We start from the raw sequence: 25,465 nt of genomic DNA, 5'->3' as shown, positions 1-25,465 counted from the left end.
AAACCTGGAGCCTATCCCAGGGAGCATCGGGCACAAGGCGGGGTACACCCTGGACAGGGTGCCAGTCCATCGCAGGGCACAATCACATACACACTCACACGCCCATTCATACTCTACGGACACTTTGGACATGCCAATCAGACTACCATGCGTGTCTTTGGACTGGGGGAGGAAACCGGAGAACCCGGAGGAAACGCCCACAGCACGGGGAGAACATGCAAACTCCGCACACACAGGGCTACGGTGGGAATCGAACCCCTGACCCTGGAGGTGTGAGGCAAACGTGGCTAACCACTAAGCCACCGTGCGCATCTGAGGAAATAAATGGAAAAAAAAGAGAAAGAAAATAAAAGATATGGATTTTAATTGCATTGTTTTTTTCATTATCATTTTAATTTTGGGGGCTTAAAATACTTAATTACTCGCTTTATGGGTATGGTCATTTCTAAGCATAAAACTTAAAACCTTATTAATCCTCAGCTCCAGGGTCCCTGGATTGATCCTGAGTGTGTGTGGATTTTCTGTACACATTCTCCCAGGGTCTGCATGGGTTTCCTCCGGGTTCTCCGCTTTCCTCCCACCTCTCAGAAACGTGCCAATATGTGGATCGAGTAAGATAAGATTGATTCTAGGTATGAATGCGTGTGTGAACGGTGCCCTGTGATGAAAACGGGGTTCTCCTCAATATATTTCCGATTTCAGATGGACATTTTCATTCGATTTCAGACTTGACAGGAATGAACTGGGTTTTAAAAAAAACCCTACCATTACATGTGTTGAAAATATCAGGGTTTTTTTTTTTGCCATTTAAGCATGGGATTGGTTCACCACAGTGAATCTGCACAATGCATGTTTTCAGGGGTTCGTGCCCTGTGTGTACGCCCAGAGTTTGCATGTTCTCCCCATGCTTCAGGGGTTTCCTCCGGGTACTCCGGTTTCCTCCCCCAGTTCAAAGACATGCACGAAAGTCTGATCGGCATGCCCAAAGTGTCCGTACTGTATGAATGTGTATGTGATTGTGCCCTGCGATGGATTGGCACCCTGTCCAGGGTGTACCCCGCCTTGTACCTGATGCTCCCTTGGATAAGCTCCAGGGTCCCCACAACCCTGAAGGATAAGCGTTATAGAAAAACAATGGATGGATGGATGGATGGATAAATAGACGCATGTACTTATTTACTCTGAAAATCCTGTAGGTGGCACTGCCCACCTATCACAGGTCTAGTGTGCCATTTCTGAATTTGGCTTCCAGTTAAGAACAAATGATCCCTAAATATCTCTACAGTGTTAAATAATTCTCTCATTACATATATCCAATATGGAACCTATTACACTTATAATACACTTCACAGGGTTGATTTCTTTGCCACACCGCACTCTGTCAATCAAAGAAGTCTAGAGCTGTGTATGATATCTCTCTCAGTTAATCAAACAGTGTGTTCTTAAAGGTTTCGGGTTTATTTCTAATGCCATTTCCATGACACCATGCACAGAAAGAGAGAGAGCATCTCAGGATAAAACAGAGGAAGATACTGTCCAGGAGCCATTTTCTTTCTCATAGCTGCAGCACACTTGATGCTAATGAGGAAGTGGCGACACACAAGGGAGTCTGGTAGAAACAACAGCTTCACAATAGGAAAGTCGTCCGTGTATGGCAGACTAGCAGTGCAGAAACATTGCACACCATGGATGCCATCGGCGTCTTAAACACCAACCCGCTGGACGACTACGAGCTGATCCACCGCATCGGGAGTGGTACCTACGGAGATGTTTTCAAGGTACACACTGAGACTGCGTTCTCAAACTGTCAGCTCTACACTGTTCTAGTGTTTACAAGAATGGCTGGGCTGTTTGGGATGTCATCTGCAGTGTTATCACTTATGTACTGTACTGTGTGTGAGCACGTGAGACCAAGGTAGAGAGAGTTTAACTGTTTAAAACATCTGATGTGTTCCAGGAAAATGTGTGTGTGTGTGTGTGTGTGTGTGTGAGCTGTTTGTTTGTTGTTGTTCTTAAAAAAAAAAAAAAAGAAACAAAGTTGGATAAAACTCCTTAGTGGTTAGCACGTTCGCCTCACACCTCCAGGGTCGGGGGTTCGATTCCCACCGTGGCCCTGTGTGTGCGGAGTTTGCATGTTCTCCCCGTGCTGCGTGGGTTTCCTCCAGGTACTCCGGTTTCCTCCCCCAGTCCAAAGACATGCATGGTAGTCTGATTGGCGTGTCTAAAGTGTCCGTAGTGTATGAATGAGTGTGTATGTGATTGTACCCTGCGATGGATTGGCACCCTGTCCAGGGTGTACCCCGCCTTGTGCCCGATGCTCCCTGGGATAGGCTCCAGGTTCCCCGTGACCCTGAAAAGGATAAGCGGTATAGAAGCTGGATGGATGGATGGATAAAACTCACACTTTTACATGATCATTTTCGCATACTTCTCATATTTCTTGCATAACCCTCCATACTCCAGGCTTATTATCCCCCTTTTCAGCGTTGAATCTAGAACCCTTAAAGGTTCTCGCAGGTGCCGTCTGGGTTCCAAATCGAATCCTACAATACAAGTGTTTCCCTGTGAGACAGGATTCGAAGTAGAGACCAGTTTTAGAAATTTGGGACCTGATGGTAGTCTTAGTCTTAGTTTACAATAGGAAGATACATCTTGTGAAAATAAAATAGAAGACACAAGATTGATTCAAGAGCAATTAAAAAAAGAAAAAACAACACCGGTGCAAAATAGCTCTTTCGAATGCCTGGTGACTGTTAGACCACAGGAAACTCTGATTTCGTCATACGAGTCTCAGGGAGGTTAACCTGATGTAAGGATGGTTATTAGGCTGCGAAATGTTAGGAGAAAGCTGTGAATATCGTTTACATTAAGTGTTCAACGTTCGAGCATACCTTGCCTCAAAATAGACATGCATTGGGCATGCATTTATATATGATGCTACCGCCCTCTGAACGTTTCTGCATATGGTGAAACATTAAGTCAACTTTAACAGGAAAACCACACACTAGTGACTAAATAGGGTGTCAGGGAGAGTCGACGACAACACGTGTTTTTCGTGGCAGAACGTGTGATCTGTCATTGTCATGTCAGACATTGTCCACAGAAATAAAACCGGCCTTTGGCAATGCATGATGATATGTTATCTAAAAAATCGATCTCTCTCACTTTTTTCTTTCTTTCTAAATATTGCGTTCATTTTACAAGTGTACATAAAGCTTTGGCTGTATTTGTTTGAACCGGAATGAATGTTTTGCTATGACTGATAAACCAATCTCTGAACATCATTATAATGCTTGTGCAGACTGTATTGAACCGTGTGTTTTGATTTCACATGGTGAAAGATCTCACAGGATGTGATCGGGTAGAACAGGAAAGAAAACAGGAAATCAGTGGTGCTGCTATTTTTTTTTTTTTTTTTTTTTTAAACTGATGTAACCTTCCCTGTGGCAGCTGAACCGTCATTGGTGCTGGTATCACCATGGTTACGAGCAGGCAGCTGCTTCTTCTTGGTGATGAGTATAACCCAAATAGGTTTTATATTTAACTTCTAGTTACGCCTGTGGTGCATAAAGTTCAGAAAGCTTTAGAACAAACAGCAGGGAAATAGCGGGGAGAATAGCGGATTGTAAAGGCCAACAAGCTAATACAAGGTCAGTGCATGCTAAAAGTTGTATATTTTTTTTAAAAGAATGGTCACACTGGGGCTTTTTTTTTTTTTTTTTTTTTTTTTTTTTTTTTTTTTACATTTACCTATTTGATCCCTGTTCTCAGGATACGTCTTATGAGTATTAAACAACGTTACTAAGGTATAGATTTACAGTCCCCTCCGAAACTATTGGACCGGCAAGGCCGATTCATTTGTTTGTGCTATACACAGAAAAGGACATTTGGGTTTGAGATCAAAAGATGGATATGAGACGAGAGTTCAGGATTTCAGCTTTGATTTCCTGATATTTACATCCAGATACGCAAAAAATAACATAAAGCATAGAACTTTTTTTTGTATGTGACCACCCAATTCTTAGGTGAGCAAAAGTATAGGAACAGATAAGTCTTGAAGTAAATTAAAGTGTAAATAATACTTCATATTTGGGTGCATATCCCTTGTTGTTTATTTGGGGGGGGCGGGGGGGGGGGAGTCTCCCTTCAGTCTCCTCTTCAGTCTCTTTTTCAGGAAGTGAAATGCTGCTCAATTGGTTTAAGGTCCTGTGATTGACTTGGCCAGTCTAAAACCTTCTGTTAATCCCACTGATAGTTCCTCCAGGTTAATTTGGATGAATTTCTCTGTAAACTCTATGCGGTCAGAAATGTTAGGACTACCATACATGTGCTATAATTGTGTTTTACCAATTGAAACCTGTTGCTACGGTAAGATATAGGGAGCTGAAATTAAGATGGCACAATTTACACTTCCTTTTTATGTAGAGCTTCTCTTTTAAGAATTAACAGAGCTCTCAGTTCTGCAGGCACATGCCGCTGAAATGGCCACTATTAAAACAGGTAACGTTTAGTATACTTGAGAATAGCTCATTCTTTAATCAAGAAAAAAAAACAGCCCACTTTAATCCTTTATTATGAAAACATCTCCAGGTATCGGGATATATTTGCTCTATAGCCCACCTCTAGCTTAAACCAATGCTGAAGAGAGACCTTACACCAGGAGAACACAATACCAAAATATTTACATTGTCCAACAATATCTATAAAAGCAAGCCTGCAATCTACACACCCCTGTTAAAATTCCAGGTTTTATGATGTGAAAAATAATTCAACCCAGATGAATCATGTCAGACTGTTTCCCACCTTTAATGTGATATTACAACCAATAAAATTCAGTTGGAAAAACAAATAGAAAAAAAGGGAAAAGGGGAAAAAAATTTTTTGCAATAACCTGCATAAGTGTGCATAATGGGTCATGTGACTCTGCACAGAATTGACCAATTATATACACCTGTGATCATATAAGCAATTCTGACCTCAAATACAGATCAGCTGTTTCTGTAGGATTTTCTTGACATCTTGGTTTCATCCAAAAGCTGAAAGCCAAGATGGAACTTTTTAGGCGTAATTCAAGAACATATGTTTGGCACAAAAACAAGACAGCTCCTGACCGAAAGAACACCATAGACAGTGTGCAGGATGGTGGTGGCAGCATCATGCTCTGCGGCTGCTTCTCTTCAGCTGGGACTAGGACTCTATTCAAGCTAGAATCATGGCTATGTAGCTCCAAATACCAATCTATTTTGGCTCAAATCTACAGGCCTCTGCTTCCAGTACCATAACGACCCAAAGCACAAATCCAAGTCGACAAAGGAATGGCGATTAATGCTTTGGATTGGACCAGTCAGTCAGATCTAAATCCTATCGAAAACCTATGGAAGGACTCAAAGAGGGCTGTGCATAGGAGACCCCCTTGCAATTTGATAGATCTCGCGCATATTTTGTAAGGAAATATGGAATAAATCAGGATGTGCTCAGTTGGTAGACACTTACCCCAAAAACACAGAGCGCTGTTTGAAGCAAAAGGTGCGCCGATAAAGTATTAGGTAAGGCACGTTAGATTTACGTTGGTTTCATTGTTGTACATCACAAAAACTTGCCATTTTAACAGGGATGGGTTGACGTTTTATTTCCACTGTACACATACAGAACATGAAACAACTGTTCCATTCACGGCTTTGTAATGAAACTATTGCTAAAGTTTGATATCAGCACATCATGAAAACTGGCAACCGGTGTAGATCATGACTTGTTGTATCTCTGAAATATATCTGCAATGTTTTAATAGTCTCCTACTTTTTGTTTGCCAATCTCTCTATAGGCACGTAACATTAAGACATCGATCATCGCAGCCATCAAAGTAGTCAAACTGGATCCTGGTAGGTCATGAGAACACGAGAAGTTAGAATTGTCCACACAATTTATGGTTCTTCTTACTAGTAAGTGCATCGGCAGCATACGTGCCCAAAACTGATTACCCGATGAGGTCGGACGCTGTTTGACTGAAACGGACTGGAGGTTTTTTAGTTCATAGACTGTTCACCACCAGATCACCCAGTTGTTTTAGGGGCACCACCAGATCAGTCAGTCAGGTGTTTTCATGGTCACTTGGCAGAGACACTATGTGTTCTATTCTAAATGCATTGTGGTGCCCAACAGTGTTTCTTGTGTGGAGGGGAGGCGGGTATAGCAATGACAGATATTTCTTTACATCTGACATGCACATCCATGCAACACTGGACTGGTGGTACTAAAATGCAACAGAGGGAGAACCTTATCTAGTAGTAAATACCCAAAATGTAGGAGAAATGATGGGTAATGCTTTCGAATCAAACCATTGTTCATGTACACTTTAACATGTGTATATTAGTATATTAAGAGGTTGTAGCAGTACACATTTAAAATGTCAGTTTTTGTCCCAGATAATCGAAGAAAAGTTTTGTTACTGTATTTTAGTTGGTGTCCCTCAGCGCAAGTCACTATGCTGTCACTGTCACTCTAAACATAACATTAGTTCCATAAGTGTTCCATAAGTGAAGCAGATCCCCAAGGGCAGGTTACAGACAAACTAAAATCTGTCTACGTTTCAGGAGATGACATTTCAAGCATTCAGCAGGAGATCACTATGATGAAGGACTGCATGCACAAAAATATTGTGGCCTACTTTGGCAGCTACCTCAGGTTCGTCTCACTCCCGTTAATCCTCAAACAGACGTCCAAATAGTTTCGGATGATATTTATTGAATTGGTCGTAGATAGCAGTGGCAACGAGAATCAATCTTTGAAATTTAACAGAAACAACAAATTGTGGATCTGCATGGAGTTCTGCGGAGGAGGGTCATTGCAAGACATCTACCATGGTATGTATGTAATGTTTAGCAGGGCTTACAGATGTTTTGCTGACATTTACTTCCACATCAGGTTATTGTACATGGTTCTGAAATTCAGCATCCTAAATCCAAAATTTAGGTACACTGGTTACGACAGATTGGAATTGACAGGATGGGAGGGTCCATTACATTAACAGCCTTCCTGCTGTGATGACCTTTTAGAAGTTTTTGTTTGTCCGCTGCACGATATATTGAAACCTAGGATGTTCGACCAGGTTCACAAGCATAAGTCATTTTTGCTGTAGTTTCCAAATATGCAAAAAAAAAACTAACTATAATTTGTAGTACTCTAGCTTCTATCAAGGATAGAGTTTGACGTATAAATTTAAAAGGTATTGTGGTCCTCTGACTTCTTGAATAATAATGTGTGAGAATAATTATACATGAAATTATAATAATAATAATTTCAATGGGCAAACATTCACTCATTTAGGATGCTGGTTTCTCTAAATCACTAAATTAAGTCTCTAAATGAGGTGACTGGTGGTTTTACAGTGACTGGACCCCTGAAAGAGAGACAGATAGCATATGTATGCAGAGAAACACTACAGGTGAGGATGTCAAAATCGTAAAACTTTGAATTGTAAAAACATTATTACATTTAAATTGACTTTAATAACAATCTATGTGGATTTGTTTTTGTTTATTGTAATAGATTCATTTATAGTTATGTTAACTGTATATGATTTACACAGATGTACAGACCAAAGACATGGCTGTGTGACTAATTATATGCAGTGTATGGCCAAAGATTTGTGGACAGCTGACCATTACATCTAAATGTGGTTCTTCCTCAGACTGTTGCAAAAGGTGGAAACACTTTTATCCAAAGCGCTTTACACTGTGTCTCATTCACCCATTCACATACACACACTCACACACCAGTGGTAGCAGAGCTGCCATGCAAGGCGCTAACTTGCCATCGAGAGCAACTCGGGGTTCAGTGTCTTGCCCAAGGACACTTTGGCATGTGGAGTCATGTGGGCTGGGAATCGAACCGCCAACCCTACGATTAGTGGACAACCCGCTCTACCACCTGATCCACAGCCTCCCAATAGTCTAGAACATCTTTGTATGCTATAGGATTAAGATTTCTGTGCACAGGAACTAAGGGGCCAACTCGAGTGTCCAGCACAGAGCCCTGACCTCAACCCCACTGAACACCTTTGGGACGAACCGGAAGGCTGACTGCACCCCAGGCTTCCTCACCCCGATATCTCTGCCTGACCTCAATAATGCTGTTGTCGCCGAATGAGCACAAATCCCCACAGCCACATCCTAAAATCTAGTTGAAATCCTTCCCAGAAGAGCAGAGGTTATTATAACAGCAAAGTGGGCACCGGCATTGGAATAGGATGTTCCGATAGCACATATGGAGGAGATGGTCAAGTGTCCACAAACTTTTGGTCATATAGTGTAGTATTCTTTCCGTAGTCTGAAAGTAGGTTAGTCATAATGGGGGTTCGATTATAGTATGTCAAATTTAATGACGTCGCAAGGGCCGGATTTGCATTGGAGATTAGGGTCAGCAGTGGTTTGTACTAAAAGTACTAGCACTTGTGATTATGTGAATATGGGATTATGTGAGATTAAACTCAGCATCAGAGTAAAGGTTAATCCGTAAGCAATGCCTTCTCAGAAAATCATCATGTTTTATGGTGTCATATGCAAAACATGTCAATGAGACCATTTTCTCTTTTACAGGGACTACATTATTTACATATGATGGGGAAAATGCACAGAGATATCAAAGTAAGACCAGTCATTTTATTCTAACAATCATGCCACTTGTTTTGCGCTGTGTCAGCAAACAGAGAGAGCTAGTGGCATGTGTGCATTCATTGTTTTATTTTGTGCTCCACAGGGAGCCAACATTCTTCTAACCGAGAGAGGAGATGTCAAACTAGGTCAGCCAGGCCTTCCGCTTGTCTCTCACACATACAAACAAAGCTATGCGCTCTTTAATTTTATTCGTCTTTATTCCTCCCTCAGCGGATTTTGGAGTAGCGGCGGAGATAAATGCGTCAGTTGTGAAGAGAAAGTCTTTTATTGGTACCCCATACTGGTGAGTAGTATTTGCCACTCAAAAGCTTAGGAACCAGCAAAACTAACATATTTTGGGTTTGTTTGTTTGTATTGTGTTGGTTTAAGACGTCTGAACATTCCAGTTTAAAACATTTCAAATGAATAATAAACAATAAGTTGTTCAATGTGTTTACTGCTACATTTGCTGGACTATATAATTAAAAATGCCAGTATCGATGAATATACCCTACATGAGAATTCACTTTAGGAAAGACACCATGTCCACCTGAGATCCCAAATTCGCCAATTCGCTCCCTGAAATGTTTCTGTCATTAAATAAGACTTATATCAGATGTAATCATCACTGTAGAGCGTGTTGTATGTAACAAAGTCTGTTTGAAAAGCAGCAGAGTGAAGTAAAAAGGGTCCTGGTCAGTCTGTTACTATTATGTTTGTATTTCTTCTCAAAATCCTCCATGAGTACAGCATCAAAGCAACAACGGACTAATCCTGCTCCAAGTAGTCATCCATGCACACAAGGTTTTGCTAATAAGAGAAGATTATTCAGCTACTAGTTTTATGAGCTTCTCGTTCTTTTTCCTTTTGGCCCCTTCCTATGTCTCAGGATGGCTCCAGAAGTGGCAGCTGTAGAGAGGAAAGGTGGCTATAACCAGCTGTGTGACATCTGGGCAGTGGGCATAACAGCCATAGAACTAGCAGAACTTCAGCCACCAATGTTTGATCTCCACCCAATGAGGTGAGGAGATGTCTACACACACAAACACACTTACTTTAACACTCCAAAATGTATTCTACTGATTCAATTTATTATAAATATGCACCCAAATAGGGTACAATTGCACACGGTAGTGTTCCTTAAGGAGATGTTCTTGATTGGCATTGTAATGGCTATTGTAAGTTAAGTTACCTTTTATAATCTCAGGATCCATGTCTGGAAACACCACAGATATCTGTTTAAGAAGATATGTTGTGACTGCCTGGTTATGTGGAGATGCGATTCTGTGGAAAAACTGTGATGTAGTGTTTTATTATGCTTTGTTGTGTTAGATCATTGTAAACTTCAATTTCGATTACACAAATACAATGCAAATTTGGTTTACGTTTCCAAAAATAATGATGATGATGATAATAATAATGAGTCTTTATTGGTCACATATACATTATAGCATAGTGAAATACTTTTCTATACCTCAGCATTTTAGGAAGTTGGGGTCAGAGCACAGGGTCAGCCATGATACAGCGCCCCCTGGAGTAGAGGGGGTTAAGGGCCTTGCTCAAGGGCCCAACAGTGGCAGATTGGCAGTACTGGGGCTTGAACCTCCGACCTTCCGATCAGTAACCCAAAGCCTTAACCACCAAGCCATCGCCGCCCCTTAACAAGTTTCTCAGGTTTCACAAGTTTCTATGCACACTAAACAAACTTGCTGTGGTTTTGTTCTAGTGGTGGTGGTGGTGGTTGTTAGGGCAGCGGTCTGAGAATAGGGTTAATGTAAATCTTTATTTGCATGTGGCCATACATATAATATATAAATGGTGCACTAATATATATTTCAGGAGATCAGCCACATTGGTCAGTTAAATTATATAGTTAAAACTAACCTTAATGTGTTGTTCTAAAGGTCGATTTGAGTATTTTTAGTTGTAATCTGGTCAGTGTTTTCCTTTTTCCAAACATCCATCCACAAAACATTTTCCCAGTAGACTTACGGCTTGTCCACGTGAACTTTAGAAAACTGGAGAAGGGCAGCAATGTTCTTTTTGGAGAGCAGTGACTTCCTCCTTGCAAAACCTTCCTTGCACACCATTGTTGTTCAGTGTTCTCCTGATGGTGGACTCATGAACATTAACATTAGCCAATGTGTGAGAGGCCTTTAGTTGCTTAGAAGTTACCCCAGGTTCCATTGTGACCTCATGGACTATTACACATCTTGTTCTTGGAGTGATCTTAGTTGGTAGACCAGTACTGGGGAGGGTAACCATGGCATTGAATTTCTTCCATTTGTACACAATCTGTCCAAACCCCTTTGAGATGGTTTTGTAACCTTTTCCAGCCTGATGAACATCAGCAACTCTTTTTTTTTTTTCTTCTTCTTTCTTTTAAATTATTTTTCTTTCTGAGGTCCTCAGAAGTCTCATTTGTTCATGCCATGATACACTTCCACAAACATATGCTGTGAAGATCAGACTTTGATAGATACCTGTACTTTAAATAAAACAGGGCACTCACTCACACCTGATTGTCATCCTATTGATTGAAAACACCTGAGTCTAATTGCTTCAAATTAACTGCTAATCCTAGATTTTCACATACTTTTGCCACTCACAGATATGTAATATTGGATCATTTACCTTAGTAAATAAATGACAAAATATAATATTTTTGTCTCATTTGTTTAATATGGTTAGAATGGTTGCCCCATCCTGATTTCTTCTGTTTTTGTGTACATCTCCTACTAAATTGATTCAGAAATGAAAACAAAATCGGAGATAAAACAAAGGCAGCCTGAGTAAACACAAAATACAGTTTTTAAACGATAATGTTTTTTATTGAAGCAAAAAAGTTCATCTAATACCAACTGGGCCTAGTGTGAAAATGTATTTGCCCCCATAGTTAATAATTCCCCAAATAGTGCTTTTTTTCTTTTCTTTTCTTATTGTTTCACCTCTAGACAAAAATGACAAATTATGCTGTTGAATTCTTTTTTTTTTTTTTTTCTTTTCCCTCAGAGCTTTAATGCTGATGTCCAAAAGCAGCTTCCAGTCACCCAAACTGAAGGACAAGACCAAATGGTAAACTTCCAGAATCATAGGCTAGTTTTCTCAATCCTGGTCCCATATTTTTATGATACGTCTTTGATCTTGCATTTGTATTATAGGTCTAGAGAATTCCACTATTTCATCAAGATGGCACTTACCAAAAGTCCTCGGAAGAGGCCAACAGCTGAGAAACTGCTGCAGGTACAATATTATATCTCAGCGCCCTGCGATTTTTAATTCAAATCCCCCCCCCCACCCCCACACCCCCACACACACATAGTGTGAAATTCACACCTGTAGCATCAGGATGTTAACATGATCTCAATGTGTAAAGGTGTGAAACCATAAAGGTTATTCTACGGGCCCCTTTACTATGGCTTTTCACAATGAGTTAAGATATTATATATATCGTTGATTTTATTTGTAACAATATAAATGTATCATGGAATCATGAAACAAGCACAGTACGTTTTTATAATATACGTATATTTTATATAACAAGACTTCCACTAGAAATACAAAAATATCATATCTGGTGAGAATATGCAAACATATATATATATACATATATATATATATATATATATATATATATATATATATATATATATATATATATATATATATATATATATATATATATATATATATATAATTAATATGACCTACTAACAATTGGGTGACCCACAGAAGAGCCGAGTGTACATCCTTTTTAATCAATTTTAATGTTTTTTTTGTTTGTTTGTTTGTTTGTTTTACAAAGAGGTTGTGTCTTACATGTTTAGTATGAATTAAGATGTCCTTGAACTGAACAAGATATTATTGATTTATTGAACTCAGTATTAAATTTCAATATTCTTAGTATAACTTGTATAAATGTATGTGTACATGTATATATTCTGCCCTTAGTCTGTCTCTCTCTCTCTCTCTCTCTAGCATGCTTTCATTACCCAACTGTTGACACGTAATTTGGTCATAGAGTTGCTGGACACTGCCAACAACCCTGATCTTCAGCAAACTCAGACTATGGATGACAGTGATCTTGAGGTGTGTACTATATTAAAGTGCACCTATCACGGTTTTTCAAATATTACCTTTCATGTAGTGTGTTTTTTATATATATATATATATATATATATATATATATATATATATATATATATATATATATATATATATATATATATATATATATATGACCTCGGATGCACGTAAATCTATTGTATGATACCTTTAAAACAAAATCAGGCACGTTTCACAACCATAATAGGTGTGCTTTAAATTAAGACAGAGACTACCTTTATTTGACAATAATGTTATTACTGACAAAAAACTTTCTTTGAATTATTATGTACAAACTTCTAGCATAAGCCGAGCCAGAAACTCAGACTGAGGTTTCAAAGGCAGACTAAGGTCTTTGGACATACTGAATTATGTCTCTAGGTTGTGTGTGCTTTGAATCACTCAGTAAGCTGGCTTTTGTGCATGTGTGTGTGTGTGTGTGTGTGTGTGTGTGTGTGTGTGTGTGTGTGTGTGTGTGTTTCCACAGACATGCAGGGTTTTTCCTGATAAGATTACATCATTAGCGAAACACCTGCCTGTCAGAAAAAGAATTTCTGAAGAGCAGCGTAAGTGTATAATTATTTCAAACACGTGAAGTGTTTCATCCATAACTTCAAATATATTTTCAAACAGTATTTTTACTGGATGTGTGTGTATGTGTGTACATATATGCCATTGCACATTGCCTTAAAAAACAAATGTCTTAACCAGAATATTGCAACTGAGAAATTATGCTTTGAGTAATAAACAAACATTTACCTGCCGTGCAACAAACGAAAGCCGGACTGTTAATGCTAAACATGTATATATTGTAGAGCTTATTATCTCAAAATATCTAAAAATTTCTTCTCGTGGATATTTTACATTGTATAATGAATGTCCCAACCTTACCCGTGCTTGTGGTACAAAACTGTATTGTACTTATTCATTTATTTTTTTTTAATATAGTTTTGCATGACGTATAACAATATATGTACAATGACAATAAACAAATTCTTAGTCTAGTCTGTTCTATATTCCACTGCAGCTATAGTCAATTAAGTATTTGAATTGGTGGCATCACCAATTTAGGGTTATCACCCTAAAGTGGATTATTTTCCAATGACAACACATCTCAAAGTGTTTTATTCTTCTTAAACCACAGCGATTGCAGGTTTTTTTTCCCCCTTAATGAACAGAATGCATTTATTTACATTTAGTTACATTTAATGTTGTAGTAGCTCTGCAAGATAAGTTCCTGCAATCAGTTACAGTATAAACATTATAACTAACTCACAAACTGTCGTTCCTTCAGCAGTATGTGAGAGGGGTGTAATCCAAACATGTATATTAGTGTTGGTTTATCTGAATCAAACAGCTCATTAGTGAGAAAGAGTAAGTGAAAGTACTGGCAGGTCTTAGGAAGCGTGAAACGAAAGACGACACATGCAACACTTAGATGCTTGTGCTTCATATTTCTGCCTCCAGTTGGCCTTGAAAAGTTTGGACCATCCTTGCAGAAAGACACCGACCCTTGCCCGGATTCAGTGGTAAGAATTGCCGCTCAGATTGTCTTGACTGCATCCTCCAAACCCCATTGTTCCTGTAACCCTTTCATTTATATCTTTTATCACAATTGTACTAATACGAATTGTTAAAATAATACATTATTTCCTTGAAATCTTCACTAGGGACCCTATGATGATTGGAGCTCTATTGGGGATGAGGAGGAATCTCTGTAAGTTAATTAATTCACCCAATCATACACTGATATGAGAGAAATCTAACCAGTAATTGAAGTACATTTATTCTAAAGAATTTTTTTTTTAAAAACCCAAACACATATGTCACAATTACTGGCACCAAAATGTAATTGAAGCATGCCGCCCTTTTTTCCTCTTCATTTTCATACCTAAAGGGGTAATTCATGATTTCCTGTTCCACTGTGTTTAAAAAAAAAATATGTGCGTTGAAATACAGATCAAAATCCCATAGTCATTCGTCAGTATGGGGAAGATTACAGAATGTGCAAATGAAATGAGACAAATGTGTGCCGACCCTCATAGATGACGCAGTTACAAGCCTGAAAATGTCCACATGCAAGGCAGTAATTAAGAAATTTAAAACCACTGAACCCGAATGGAAGAGGACTCGATTGTATGATGGCGTTCTGGTTGGAAAGGCAAAAAAAAACTGTCCAATGATCACGGTTGGAGATTTGAGGATAGAAAGATTTCAGGCCACCAATTCTCTGACTACAATTAGACACCACCTCCAGGACAACACACTACAAAATTTAGAAAGTGTGCCAGTAGAAAGCACTTTGTCTGCAGTGTTTTAGATGCCACTGGACCTCTGAAAGGGACTAGGCTTTATGGGCAGATAATAAAGATATTGACAAATATATACATTTTTTTTTGGCAAAATATTTTTAAGGTGAATTTGGTGTAAAAAAAAAAAAAAAAGATGGGGTTATACAGTAAATAACCTAATCCCCACCGGTATGGTGGGTCATAATGAGTCTTTACTGATCACATATACATTACAGCACAGTGAAATTATTTTCTTCGCATACCCCAGCATGTGTTCATGAGAGGCTCAAGGCCTCATGGAGATCTGTGTGGCCTCATGAACTCCATGAAGTAGCAGGGAATTTTAAATGGCTGCCTCTGCCAAGAAGCTCGAACCGGGACACGGATGGCATTCATCCAAAACATACGTCCGTATCCACACGAAAGGGTTCAAAGACCACATAATCAAGTTTTTGACATGGCCATCCCAGTTCCCTGACCTAAACCCCATTTAAAAACTTGAGGGGTGAGCTGAAGAGGTGAGTTCCCAAGACAGGATTTAGGATTCTGGAGGAACTGGAGAGATTCTGTTTTGAGGACTGGTTTCACATTCCTCACTTTATACTCTTCAATCTCAGCAGTCATTATAGGAAAAGACTCAGTGCTGCTATGTTTGCAAACGCAGGTCGCACAAAGTACTAAATACTGGGGTGCCAATAATTGAGATGTAGTTTTACTTTATTATACTTCAATTATAGGTGATCTTAAGCGAATAAAAGACAAAAAGATGAACTCCTCTTTACCAAACGTGCCAATAATTGTGGCGCTGACGGTATTTTTGATATTTTTATGGCATGTCTTGTGAGTTCTGTTTCTTTTGTGGTATATTGCAGAGGTTTACTGGAGTGTGTTGAGGAAGCTTTGCTTGAGAGGTGAGAACAACTGCTCCAAATGGAAAATGAGACCGCATACTGTGTATTGAATCTGAGGTCATTTATATTTTGGTTAATATTAAAGTTGCAGTGTGTAGATCTAAAAAAAAAAAATAATAATTACTCAAAGGCTTGATGTGAATTAGTAATTCACACTAATTCATAATCAGCTACCACCGGCCTCAGACGAGCAAAGCCTGACCAATTATAAGAGAGTAGTCTTTCCCCTTCAGCAAGACCTCATGTTTTTGCTAGCTAGTTCGTGTTAGTTGGCTAGCTTGCTAATGTTTATGTTGCAGCACTTCCAATGAGATCATTGATTCTCAAACAGCACTGTAGCTTCACAATCAAGCACAAAACAGCCAATGATGGCAAGCTAGCTGTGTTAACTAAACGACAAGCTCTTGCTCAGTCATCTAGTACCCGGTAACTGACAGTCACAGTGATGTGCGTGATAAAGTTTTTGTTCTTGTTCTTGTAACACTTTCGTAAATCAAAGATAACAGAAGAAGATAATTACAACAGCCGGTTTGGCTCAGGTCCCAAACCTCATACAGCTACTAAATAGCATCTCAGTACACCGATAGTTTCATTGCTGTTTAGCCATCCTATATAGTGTGTAGAATGTGGTTTGTATCAATCTGCATCCCGAAGAAGGGCACAATACAATACACATTACGCAGTGTTCCTTCGCAAGAGCAACATTCCATGCAATAGCATTTTTCTGTCAGAAAGGGTGAACTAACAAAATTTACATTCAGCAGCTTTAAATTTGAAATAGCATTTGCAAAACCTCTGCACGCATTCTAAAACACATATGGTATGATATGGAGTTTACAAACTGATTCAGTGAATCAGTAATCAAATGAATCACAATAAATAATAGCCTGACTCTGTGGTTTTTTTTGTTGTTGTTTTTTTTTTTGTCAGGAGCTTAACTATGAAGAGAGCACCCTCGGCTGAGGTAAGTGGCGCTGTAAGCTGACGTGTTCTCTGCAGTCCTGTTTCAAAGGGACAATGTTTTTTTTTATTATGTTTCTGATACGTAGGACTCGCCAACAGAAGAGGACAAATACGCCACGGTGAAGAGGGTGGTTCCACAACCAGCTAAAATTCATTCCCCTGCAAATCAAGATAAAACTGCCTCCACCCTCTCTCCAAGTTCTTCCCCTCTCATTGGCTCAACACCCCACACAGATGCTAACCCCTGCCTTGTTAATGAGTCAGCGTTACTGGTTGGCTCAACAGTCTCTGACCTTTCCCTCCTCACAAACATCTCCCTCATAAATGACTCCACCAGTCTGGGCTCCCCATGCATGACTCCAACCAATGGTAAAATGTAACACATATAACAAACATATTGCGCTGCACAAAGTAATTCTATATATATATATATATGTATGTGTGTGTGTGTCAACTCTATAGTCTGTTGTGCATCAGAAAGATCAAAGAAAATTAGCATTTTCTTAAATTGTCAAACCAGCCTGTCTGTCACCAATGGCAACCATGCCATGGTCAAAGTGAACATTAACTGAAGCGCTTGACCTGTATCTGCATGATTTTATGCATTGCGTTGCCGCCGTACGACTGGCTAATTGGATAATTGCATGAATGTGCAGTTCAGGACTTTAAGGTCCTTTATAACCTTAGGTTAGTGCATGCGCATTTCCTTCTTTTGTTGCCAAATCATGCGAATATGGTGCATGACCCTAGTTTGATTTTGTGCCCATCTGACCACAACCCATTATGCCACTTGTAGTTCTAATGATGCTTGGTGACATTCCGGCACTGTACCTTGTGAGATGCTCTTAGTAGGGGCTTCTTTCATCCAACATACCCAAGCAGCTTGCACAGAATGTGGCATTTAACAGTTTGCCCTAAATTTGCCTTATTTTTAAGTACTTGTGTATATTGTTTTTTGCTTGTGTTGAAATTTCTTATTTCTACTGCAGGGAAACAGGATAGGCTTAAAACCTTATGATCCATTTTAGATCAAATCTGAACACGTGCTTCACTAGTAGAGATTACGCATGAGGAAAATCTGACCTAGTCTCAGACCCCTCTGTATATGTAAAGCATTTTGAGAATTTGAACTCAAAATGAAGAAGGGAGAAAAAAAAAATAAAGGCTATGCATATTAGGACTATTGACAAATCACATATGGGTTTACAAATTCAGGACATAAAGATATCTACTGAAAGACTGCTGTGTGTACATTTTTTATAAAATATCATGTTTCATCTTAACATAGATATGCTTGTGTTTTGATAGATTTAATAACGGGAAGCTCCACTGCTATTGAGCGAGGAGGGAACAGAGGTCACTCTCCTCCCCGGCAGCCACTCTCACCTGAATGGAGCACGCTTAGAAGAAAAACAGAAGACTCTGTGAGTAAACATTTTATTAGCCTTTTTTACATGGAAGACGTTCATTGGTGCAAAAAAAACAAGCATTCTACGGGCCAAGCCCTGAGTAAAAGAACTTGGGTGGGGGGAAACAAACAAAACTTGAACCTATTTTATCTCTTCAATGTGTTTCTTTCGATTTTAGAAAGATGATGTTCACGGACTGCCACCTACACCTCAAGTGCATGTAAGTTGCCAAAGAACGTGTCGTTTCACTTTACTCTTCCACTTCAGGTCGTCTAGTCATATCCGCGCATCGTGAATGTGTCGAACATCAGAATTTATTGTGTGTTCTAGATGGGGGCCTGTTTCTCCAAGGTATTTAATGGCTGTCCCTTGAAGATTCACTGTGCTGGTACTTGGGTTTTACCAAAGACCAGAGGTACAGCTCATTTTTGCTCCACTAACTGCTACTATGTGCTTCTAAATGTTTCTCTCCATGGACAGCTAGAAAGTGTAATATGTCTTGACTTCTTACCCAACAGATCAACATCTAATCCTAGGTGCAGAGGAGGGCATTTACACTCTGAACCTCAACGAGCTCCATGAAGACACTATGGAGAAGGTGCCTAGATTTGACACGTTTTTCCTTTAAAGTTGGGGGTCAAGAATTTTACATCAGGACACTTTCCCTTTTAAATATTCGGCCAAGCTCTCGCCCAACCCCGGAGGTACGAGGCAAACGTACTAACCGCTAAGCGACGTCCCCCGGCCTTAAATTACATTCCCAGAAGAATTTAAATAGTAGCTTTAAAACACCTTGTCCATAAGGTGGACCATAAATATTTGGACAGGTAAATATCAGGTCCATAAATATTTGGATATTGACAGTTATTTTTATTTCAGCTGTTTACCTGCAGTATATTGGAGTTTAAATTAAACCGGCTTAAATTTGAGAGTATTTACAGTCCCCTCCGAAAGTCTTGGAACAGCAAGGCCAGTTTCTCCCTTCAGTCTCCTGTTCAGGAGGTGAAATGCTGCTCAATCGGGTTCAGGTCTGGTGATTGACTTGACCAGTCTAAAACCTTACATTCCACCACCTCCCTACATTTCTCACACCTTCGAATCCTTAAAATTAGAATCAGGTGTTCGAGATTGGGTGCCAGTGATTAGAACTCACTTAGGGAATGCAGGTGGAACCAGTCGTATTTATACCTTTTGTGAATTCCGATCCGGCCGTCTGATTCTTACTGCTGATGAGTGGTGTATGAGTGCTACAGTTCTTCTCTTCTTCATATGGTGGATTGTGAACCCTTCCCCCCTGCCTTGTGAAGGTTGTTGGTGATGTCACTGACTGTTATTTTTGGATTTTAATTCACAGCTCTCACTGTCATCAACTGCTGTTATTTTCCTTGGTTATTTTAGATGGCTGGTCGGTAGTACACCAGTGGTTTCTTTCTTTTTCAGGACCTTCCAAATTGTTGTATTGGCTATGCCCGATGCTTGTGCAGTGCCTCTGATTTGATTTTCCCCTCTTTTCTCAGCTTTAAAATGGCTGGCTTTTCTTCCATAGACAGCTCTCTGGTCTTCATGTTCTCTCTGGCATGTTCCAATATTTTTGATCACTCGATAAACGGGTGGGTTCAAACAAAAGGTTCGAAGTTGTTCAACACATCTAGATATAAATATCATGAAACGAGTACTGAAATTTTGATCTGTCATCTCATTCATCAAATCAGGTGTCGAAATTATAGCACTTATAAATTATACATGGGTCTCTCTTTTTAAGGGACCAAAAGTAAATGGACAAACTAACTGAATCGTAAATTAAATCGTCCCTGACTATCGATTTTGACTCGATTTTTGATTCAGTCATCTGTCGGATTTAAATGATTCTCCTTTTACGCTTTATAACATTTATTTCTTTCATTTTCTTTGCCAGTTGCTCCCACAGAGATGCAGCTGGCTATATATCATGAACAATGTGCTAATGTCTGTCTCAGGTACGTTCAAACGATACTGAAACCATTAGCATTTTTATACCGTACCCCATCAAAATATGTAAATCTGGAGACTCTGTATCTCTTCTGTGGTCCATAGGAAAGTCCTCACAGCTGACCTCCCACAGTCTGCCTGCACTCTTTGAATACCGTGAAAACATGCAACGGCGCCAAGGTCACCTTTCGATCAATGCTCACCGCTTGAGTTCAAGAATCAGCTTGAGGTCACTTGCAGTACTATAGGCATATTTTTATTAACTGCCATAAGCCTCTCAACGATTTATTCTTGCTAACCAAGATTAGGATTATTCGTTTACCCATGCTAAAGTCTGACGATAAATCTAATATAAGTCTCTTATATTAAATATCCTTGTTTCTGCAGGAAGTATGCCATGTCTGTGAAGATCCCAGACACTAAGGGCTGTAGAAGGTGTAGCGTAGGTAATGTACAACATTGTAATTTGCTGATACGTAACCCTAGTCTCTCCATATATTGTTTTGAAATTCTTTTCTCTCTGCCTCAGTACGGAACCCGTATACGGACAGCGTGTTCTTGTGTGCTGCAGTGCCCAGTGGTCTGGTTCTCCTCCTGTGGTATGAGCCTATGCAGAAGTTCATGCAACTCAAAGTAAGCATGAATGATGAGATGGCAAAAATGAATGAATGAATGGATGGATGGATGGATGGATTAAAAGCCCACATTCATTAAGATTTTTGAGTATGCTTGTATGCCATGTAATTTTGCAAAAAAAAAAAAAAAAAGACATTTTATGAGCTCCTGTAATGCCTAATAAAGCACCAAATTAATCCTAAATGGATTACTACTTGCCTATAAACACTATTGAATTCTCAATTCTGACTGGTGAGAGGGTGAGGATGCATTGTGAGGTATTGTACAGTATGAGGACCTGCGCTGTGAGGTATCATATAGTGTGTGCTTTACGCTTTATTTATCCCTTAAAATAGCCTGGTTGTAAACTACAGCTTGTACCAAAAGTCTCACTACATAGGGAACTATATTTGCCAGCACCACGTCGGTTGTACCTTGGCCAGTGGATGTTCGTGGACGTCATGGACGTCCACTTCTTCTCGGTTGATCTGGAGCACTTCTGGTCTTTTTGAATTTGTTAAAAAGTTTGTCAGCAGTGTCATTCGTGACCTGTTAAAGTCCATCGCAACCTTGCGACAGCTTCTCGATCCAGCCATGAGAACGATTTCAGCACGTTCTTCTTTTGCCAAAGGCGTTCTTAAAGGCTATCTGGGGAAAAAAAATATATACACAACATAAACTAAAAACGGAAAATTTCCGAAGACATTTTGCTCAAAAAGTGTGCATTTTTTCCCCAATGTTTGGAGATTTTTGGGACACCCTGTACAAGGACAACACGGTGCCTTCTTATTTCTCATCTCTCCACGTCTTTCTCTCTTCTTCAGCACATACCTCTAAATCTGCCTGAGTCTTTGCCAATCTTTGAGCTTCTGGTGCAGGAGAGCGAGGAACTTCCACAAGTGTGTGTGGGGGTGCACTCTGGAAATCACGGCTCTGGAAAAGCCGTGGATCATCTACGATTCAATATCATCCCTCTTGACGATGCACCTAGGGTACATCCAGGTACGCACGCATGCACGCACACAGACCGCTACACCGAAATAAAACGTAATCACGTCCTTGCTATGTATAAAATTCTAAACTGTCCACGGGACAGATTAAAGTGTTTACAGTAAGGTCGTCGTACTAATTACAATATTCTCGACATGAGACCGACACGGTGTACGTACAATAGACTAAATACGCATGTTCATATAGTTGCATCATTGGATTCACAGATGGTGAGAGTCTCGAACTGAAACAAATAACCCAACTGGATAGAGACACAGTCCTCATAGCTCTGGAAGGTAATTATTTGAATCCTGTTTTTAAATGCTTATATTGTGGTTAAAACTGTTTCTATAGACGTATAAAACCTACACACGACTAAACCGATGCTCACTGGTCTGTTTCCTGCAGACACTGTGAAAACTGTAAATCTCCAGGGCTGCTCCAGCAAAGGCTTGGTTTCAGAACTCACCTTTGACTTCTCCATTGAGACACTTGGTGAGCACAGGGTGTTGCACCACTTAGATATTATTCAGCAGATTCACACCAATAAGTCTTAATGCTATTAAATGGTACCATTTCCTCGACTGTAGTATGTTTCTTGTATGTTTTTACGAGTAATTTTTATTACCTTGATGATGTCGGCGCACTAAAACCGTGACTGTTTCCCCACAGTGTGCTTGCAGGATAGCGTTCTTGCCTTTTGGAAGCACGGACTTAAGGGAAAGAGCTTACAAAGCGGCGAGGTATATCTGTTGTCATTCAAAATGCTTACCAATGCTTTCAAATTCTAGCCCAGCTAAAAAGCGCAGTCCTGTCTAATACAACTCTATTAATAAATGTCTAAAAAAATAATAATAATAATAATCCATGGACCCCCTTATGACGAGCACTAAATCTACATAACATATTCTTTGTTTTTTTTTTTATGCTGTACTAACTCTTACATGAACTCCTACGGTAACAGGGTTTAGCCTCATGCTATTCTTAGCCATAGCCTATTTGGAATAGTGTGAAGACATGGTTTTAACAGGGAGTTCAATACACTTCTGTAAATTACTCTGGATAAGAGCGTCTGCTAAATGCTGTATATGATCGCAGTATGGATTTATTTTATGAATATATAGCATGTATCATTTAAATATGATGCACGGTAAGCAAATATATACCATCGATTTTATTGACTCGGAATTTTTGTGTCGCATGAACAGTACTTTACTAGTTTTAACGAATTTAAAATTGATACTTTTTATTTGAAGTTATTACGCTCTGTGTATATTTTGTTTCACGTTAGAATGAATGAATGAATGAATGAATGAATGAATGCCTTTTATTGTCACTACACACATGTACAATGAAATTAAGAGCCACTCCTTTTTTTGTTCATTGCCAACATATACATAGAATAAACAAGAAGAATAAACAGATAAATAAGATAAATAAACAAGATATATAAGCAAGATATTGGGGCGGATGGGGGAGGTACTATGAAATGCACAGTTTTGAGACACTATATACATATGCTGTGAACTCAGTACATGTATGTGTTTAGAATGGTAATAGCTTTTGGGAAAAAACTATTCTTAAATCTATTAGTCCTTGTTTTGATGCACCTGTAACGTCTCCCTGAGGGCAACAGATTGAACAGATCTGCTCTATATGACAGTTAGGCTCTATATGAAATATTTCAAACTTTTTTTTTTCATCCTTTAGATGAAACTAAATTGAGAGTCAATTAAGGTTACAACAATAAAAAACCCCATTAATGACTAAAACAACGGTAACAGCTGTGGTAGAAGTTGGTAGTGATCACGGCCGTAAACCTGGAACCTCTGGCTTTATGTCATGGACCCCAGTTAAAAACCATGAAATTAAACTACTGTTAAAAGTTAAGTCCAACGTATCTCTACAAACAAACAAACAAAATCCTGCTTCAGGTATTATTAATATGATAAATAGTTTTTTAATGCAATAAGCATTAAACCAGTGTTTTCGTGCAATGTAAGAATGGCTTTCATGTGGTTTGTGGTTTTCCGTGAGGAACCTAAAATAGATGAAAATACTCATTTATGAATGTCATCAATTTTATAGAATTGTAATCTAAAGACAGTGTGATTTTCCCCCTTTGACTCGCTTGTAGTGAAGTTAAATAGCCTTATTTAGAAACGCTTTATTCTTTTCCGCAGGTAGTGCAGGAGATCACGGACGAGAGTCGCGTCTTCCACGTGCTTTGTACAAATAAGTATGTTCTACGACGTTTACACACAACCGTTCTAGCACAGGAAACAAAAAATTTTTGCACACATTTCCAAAACAAGCTTAAAATGGTGTTCAATACTGTTTTTTTTTTTTTTTTTTTTTTTTTTTTTTCCTTCTCTTCTGTAGGGACATCATCTTACAAAGCACTCCCACGCACGATCCTTCTGCCATGTGCAACCTGTATATCCTTACAGGCCACGAGAGCAGCTATTAATGCAACTCAGGAACCTTTCATTTAAACTACAGTTATGAAGGCACTTCTGTCCTCTACAACAAATAAAAGGGGAGTCCTCAGATCCCATAGGCGAGAGACGGAGAGCGCCGGCATAAATTGTGCCAGTGTGAGAAGTCCAACAGATAGAAGGCAAGAAGAAGAGGAACGAAAGGGAGGGTTGAGCTCCCCACGGGCTGTGACACAACAGCAAATCAACAGAGAGATAAGAAGATGAACTACAGTTAAAGACAACAAAGGACCAAATTAAGCAAAACGACAAGGGTTTGTTTGGACTGTACTGTGGGTACATGGTTTGGTAATTTTAATGTAGCAGACTGTTAGCAACAACTCGTATGACGTTTAAACAGTTATGGTAGCAAACAGCAATGCTTGTCCTGTTCTCTGTTTTACTGATGGTTGTACTACAGCAAATCTTGACTGGTGTTGATAGTGTGGTACTTTTGTAGAATTTGGTGTTCGATTTGTAGGCAGATAAGCACAAACGAGTTGACTCGTGTGATCATCCGATCAGAGAAATATAGTTGTTGATTCTTCATCTGACTAATGAATGTCCGTTGCACTGTGAAACTTACGATGTAGAAATCAACAGAGAGAGAGAGAGAGAGTATTAAAACATATAACACTGTCTTGGATCATATTAGTATCTATGTAATACTAATGCCTCCCAATTAGTACAGGAATTTTATCATCCTATACTAAGAACACCAGCCTGGAAATACACAACCATAAGATCAAGCAGCGTAATCGTAAGATACTAAAAAAATACTAAAATGCATTCGCTAGAGGTACATAAAAGAACAAAAACAAAATTTCATGTATGTGGTGAATATCATAACTGTTACATCATCAGGACAATCTTCTTACCACATTTCATCAGTATTCGTCAAATCGCAGAAGTAAAAATCATCACGTGACCAAGACGTGGGTATGAATGGTACATCCAGAATCAAGTACAACATTGTTATTAATTCGAAGTCATGAAATCTTAACGTGTGGGATATAAGCTATTATCACGCTTGTAATTAGATCGTTTGGGTTGTTGGATTAATTAAATAATGCCATGATTTTGTCA

General features: G+C 39.2%; 1 protein-coding gene across 4 annotated transcripts; it reads left to right on the top strand.

The window, feature by feature from the left end:
• Positions 1-1,271: 1,271 nt before the first annotated feature.
• On the top strand, positions 1,272-25,465 carry map4k6 (mitogen-activated protein kinase kinase kinase kinase 6). Of its 4 annotated transcripts, none has more exons than XM_017492829.3 (32): positions 1,273-1,778; positions 5,822-5,879; positions 6,591-6,681; positions 6,796-6,860; positions 7,386-7,441; positions 8,595-8,642; positions 8,755-8,797; positions 8,883-8,955; positions 9,541-9,672; positions 11,664-11,726; positions 11,813-11,894; positions 12,630-12,740; positions 13,243-13,321; positions 14,223-14,284; positions 14,426-14,472; positions 15,919-15,957; positions 16,888-16,921; positions 17,007-17,289; positions 18,229-18,344; positions 18,508-18,549; positions 18,660-18,744; positions 18,848-18,927; positions 20,245-20,305; positions 20,403-20,526; positions 20,685-20,743; positions 20,827-20,930; positions 21,737-21,914; positions 22,130-22,198; positions 22,311-22,397; positions 22,575-22,645; positions 24,086-24,141; positions 24,285-25,465. In XM_017492829.3, exons 1-32 carry the CDS (start codon positions 1,686-1,688, stop codon positions 24,370-24,372), a joined length of 2,679 nt encoding a protein of 892 aa, XP_017348318.1. In that variant the 5' UTR covers positions 1,273-1,685; the 3' UTR covers positions 24,373-25,465. The 4 variants fall into 4 exon arrangements, with proteins under 4 accessions (XP_017348319.1, XP_017348318.1, XP_053543677.1 ...); XM_017492831.3 differs by lacking the exon at positions 1,273-1,778 and adding an exon at positions 3,461-3,650; XM_017492830.3 differs by lacking the exon at positions 15,919-15,957 and having other exon boundaries at positions 1,272-1,778.

Source organism: Ictalurus punctatus, chromosome 18, assembly GCF_001660625.3.
Source record: "Ictalurus punctatus breed USDA103 chromosome 18, Coco_2.0, whole genome shotgun sequence".
In the NCBI taxonomy this organism is placed as follows: Eukaryota; Metazoa; Chordata; class Actinopteri; order Siluriformes; family Ictaluridae; genus Ictalurus; species Ictalurus punctatus.
Note: the sequence above shows the minus strand (reverse complement) of the source record. Positions and strands in the feature narration are given on the sequence as shown.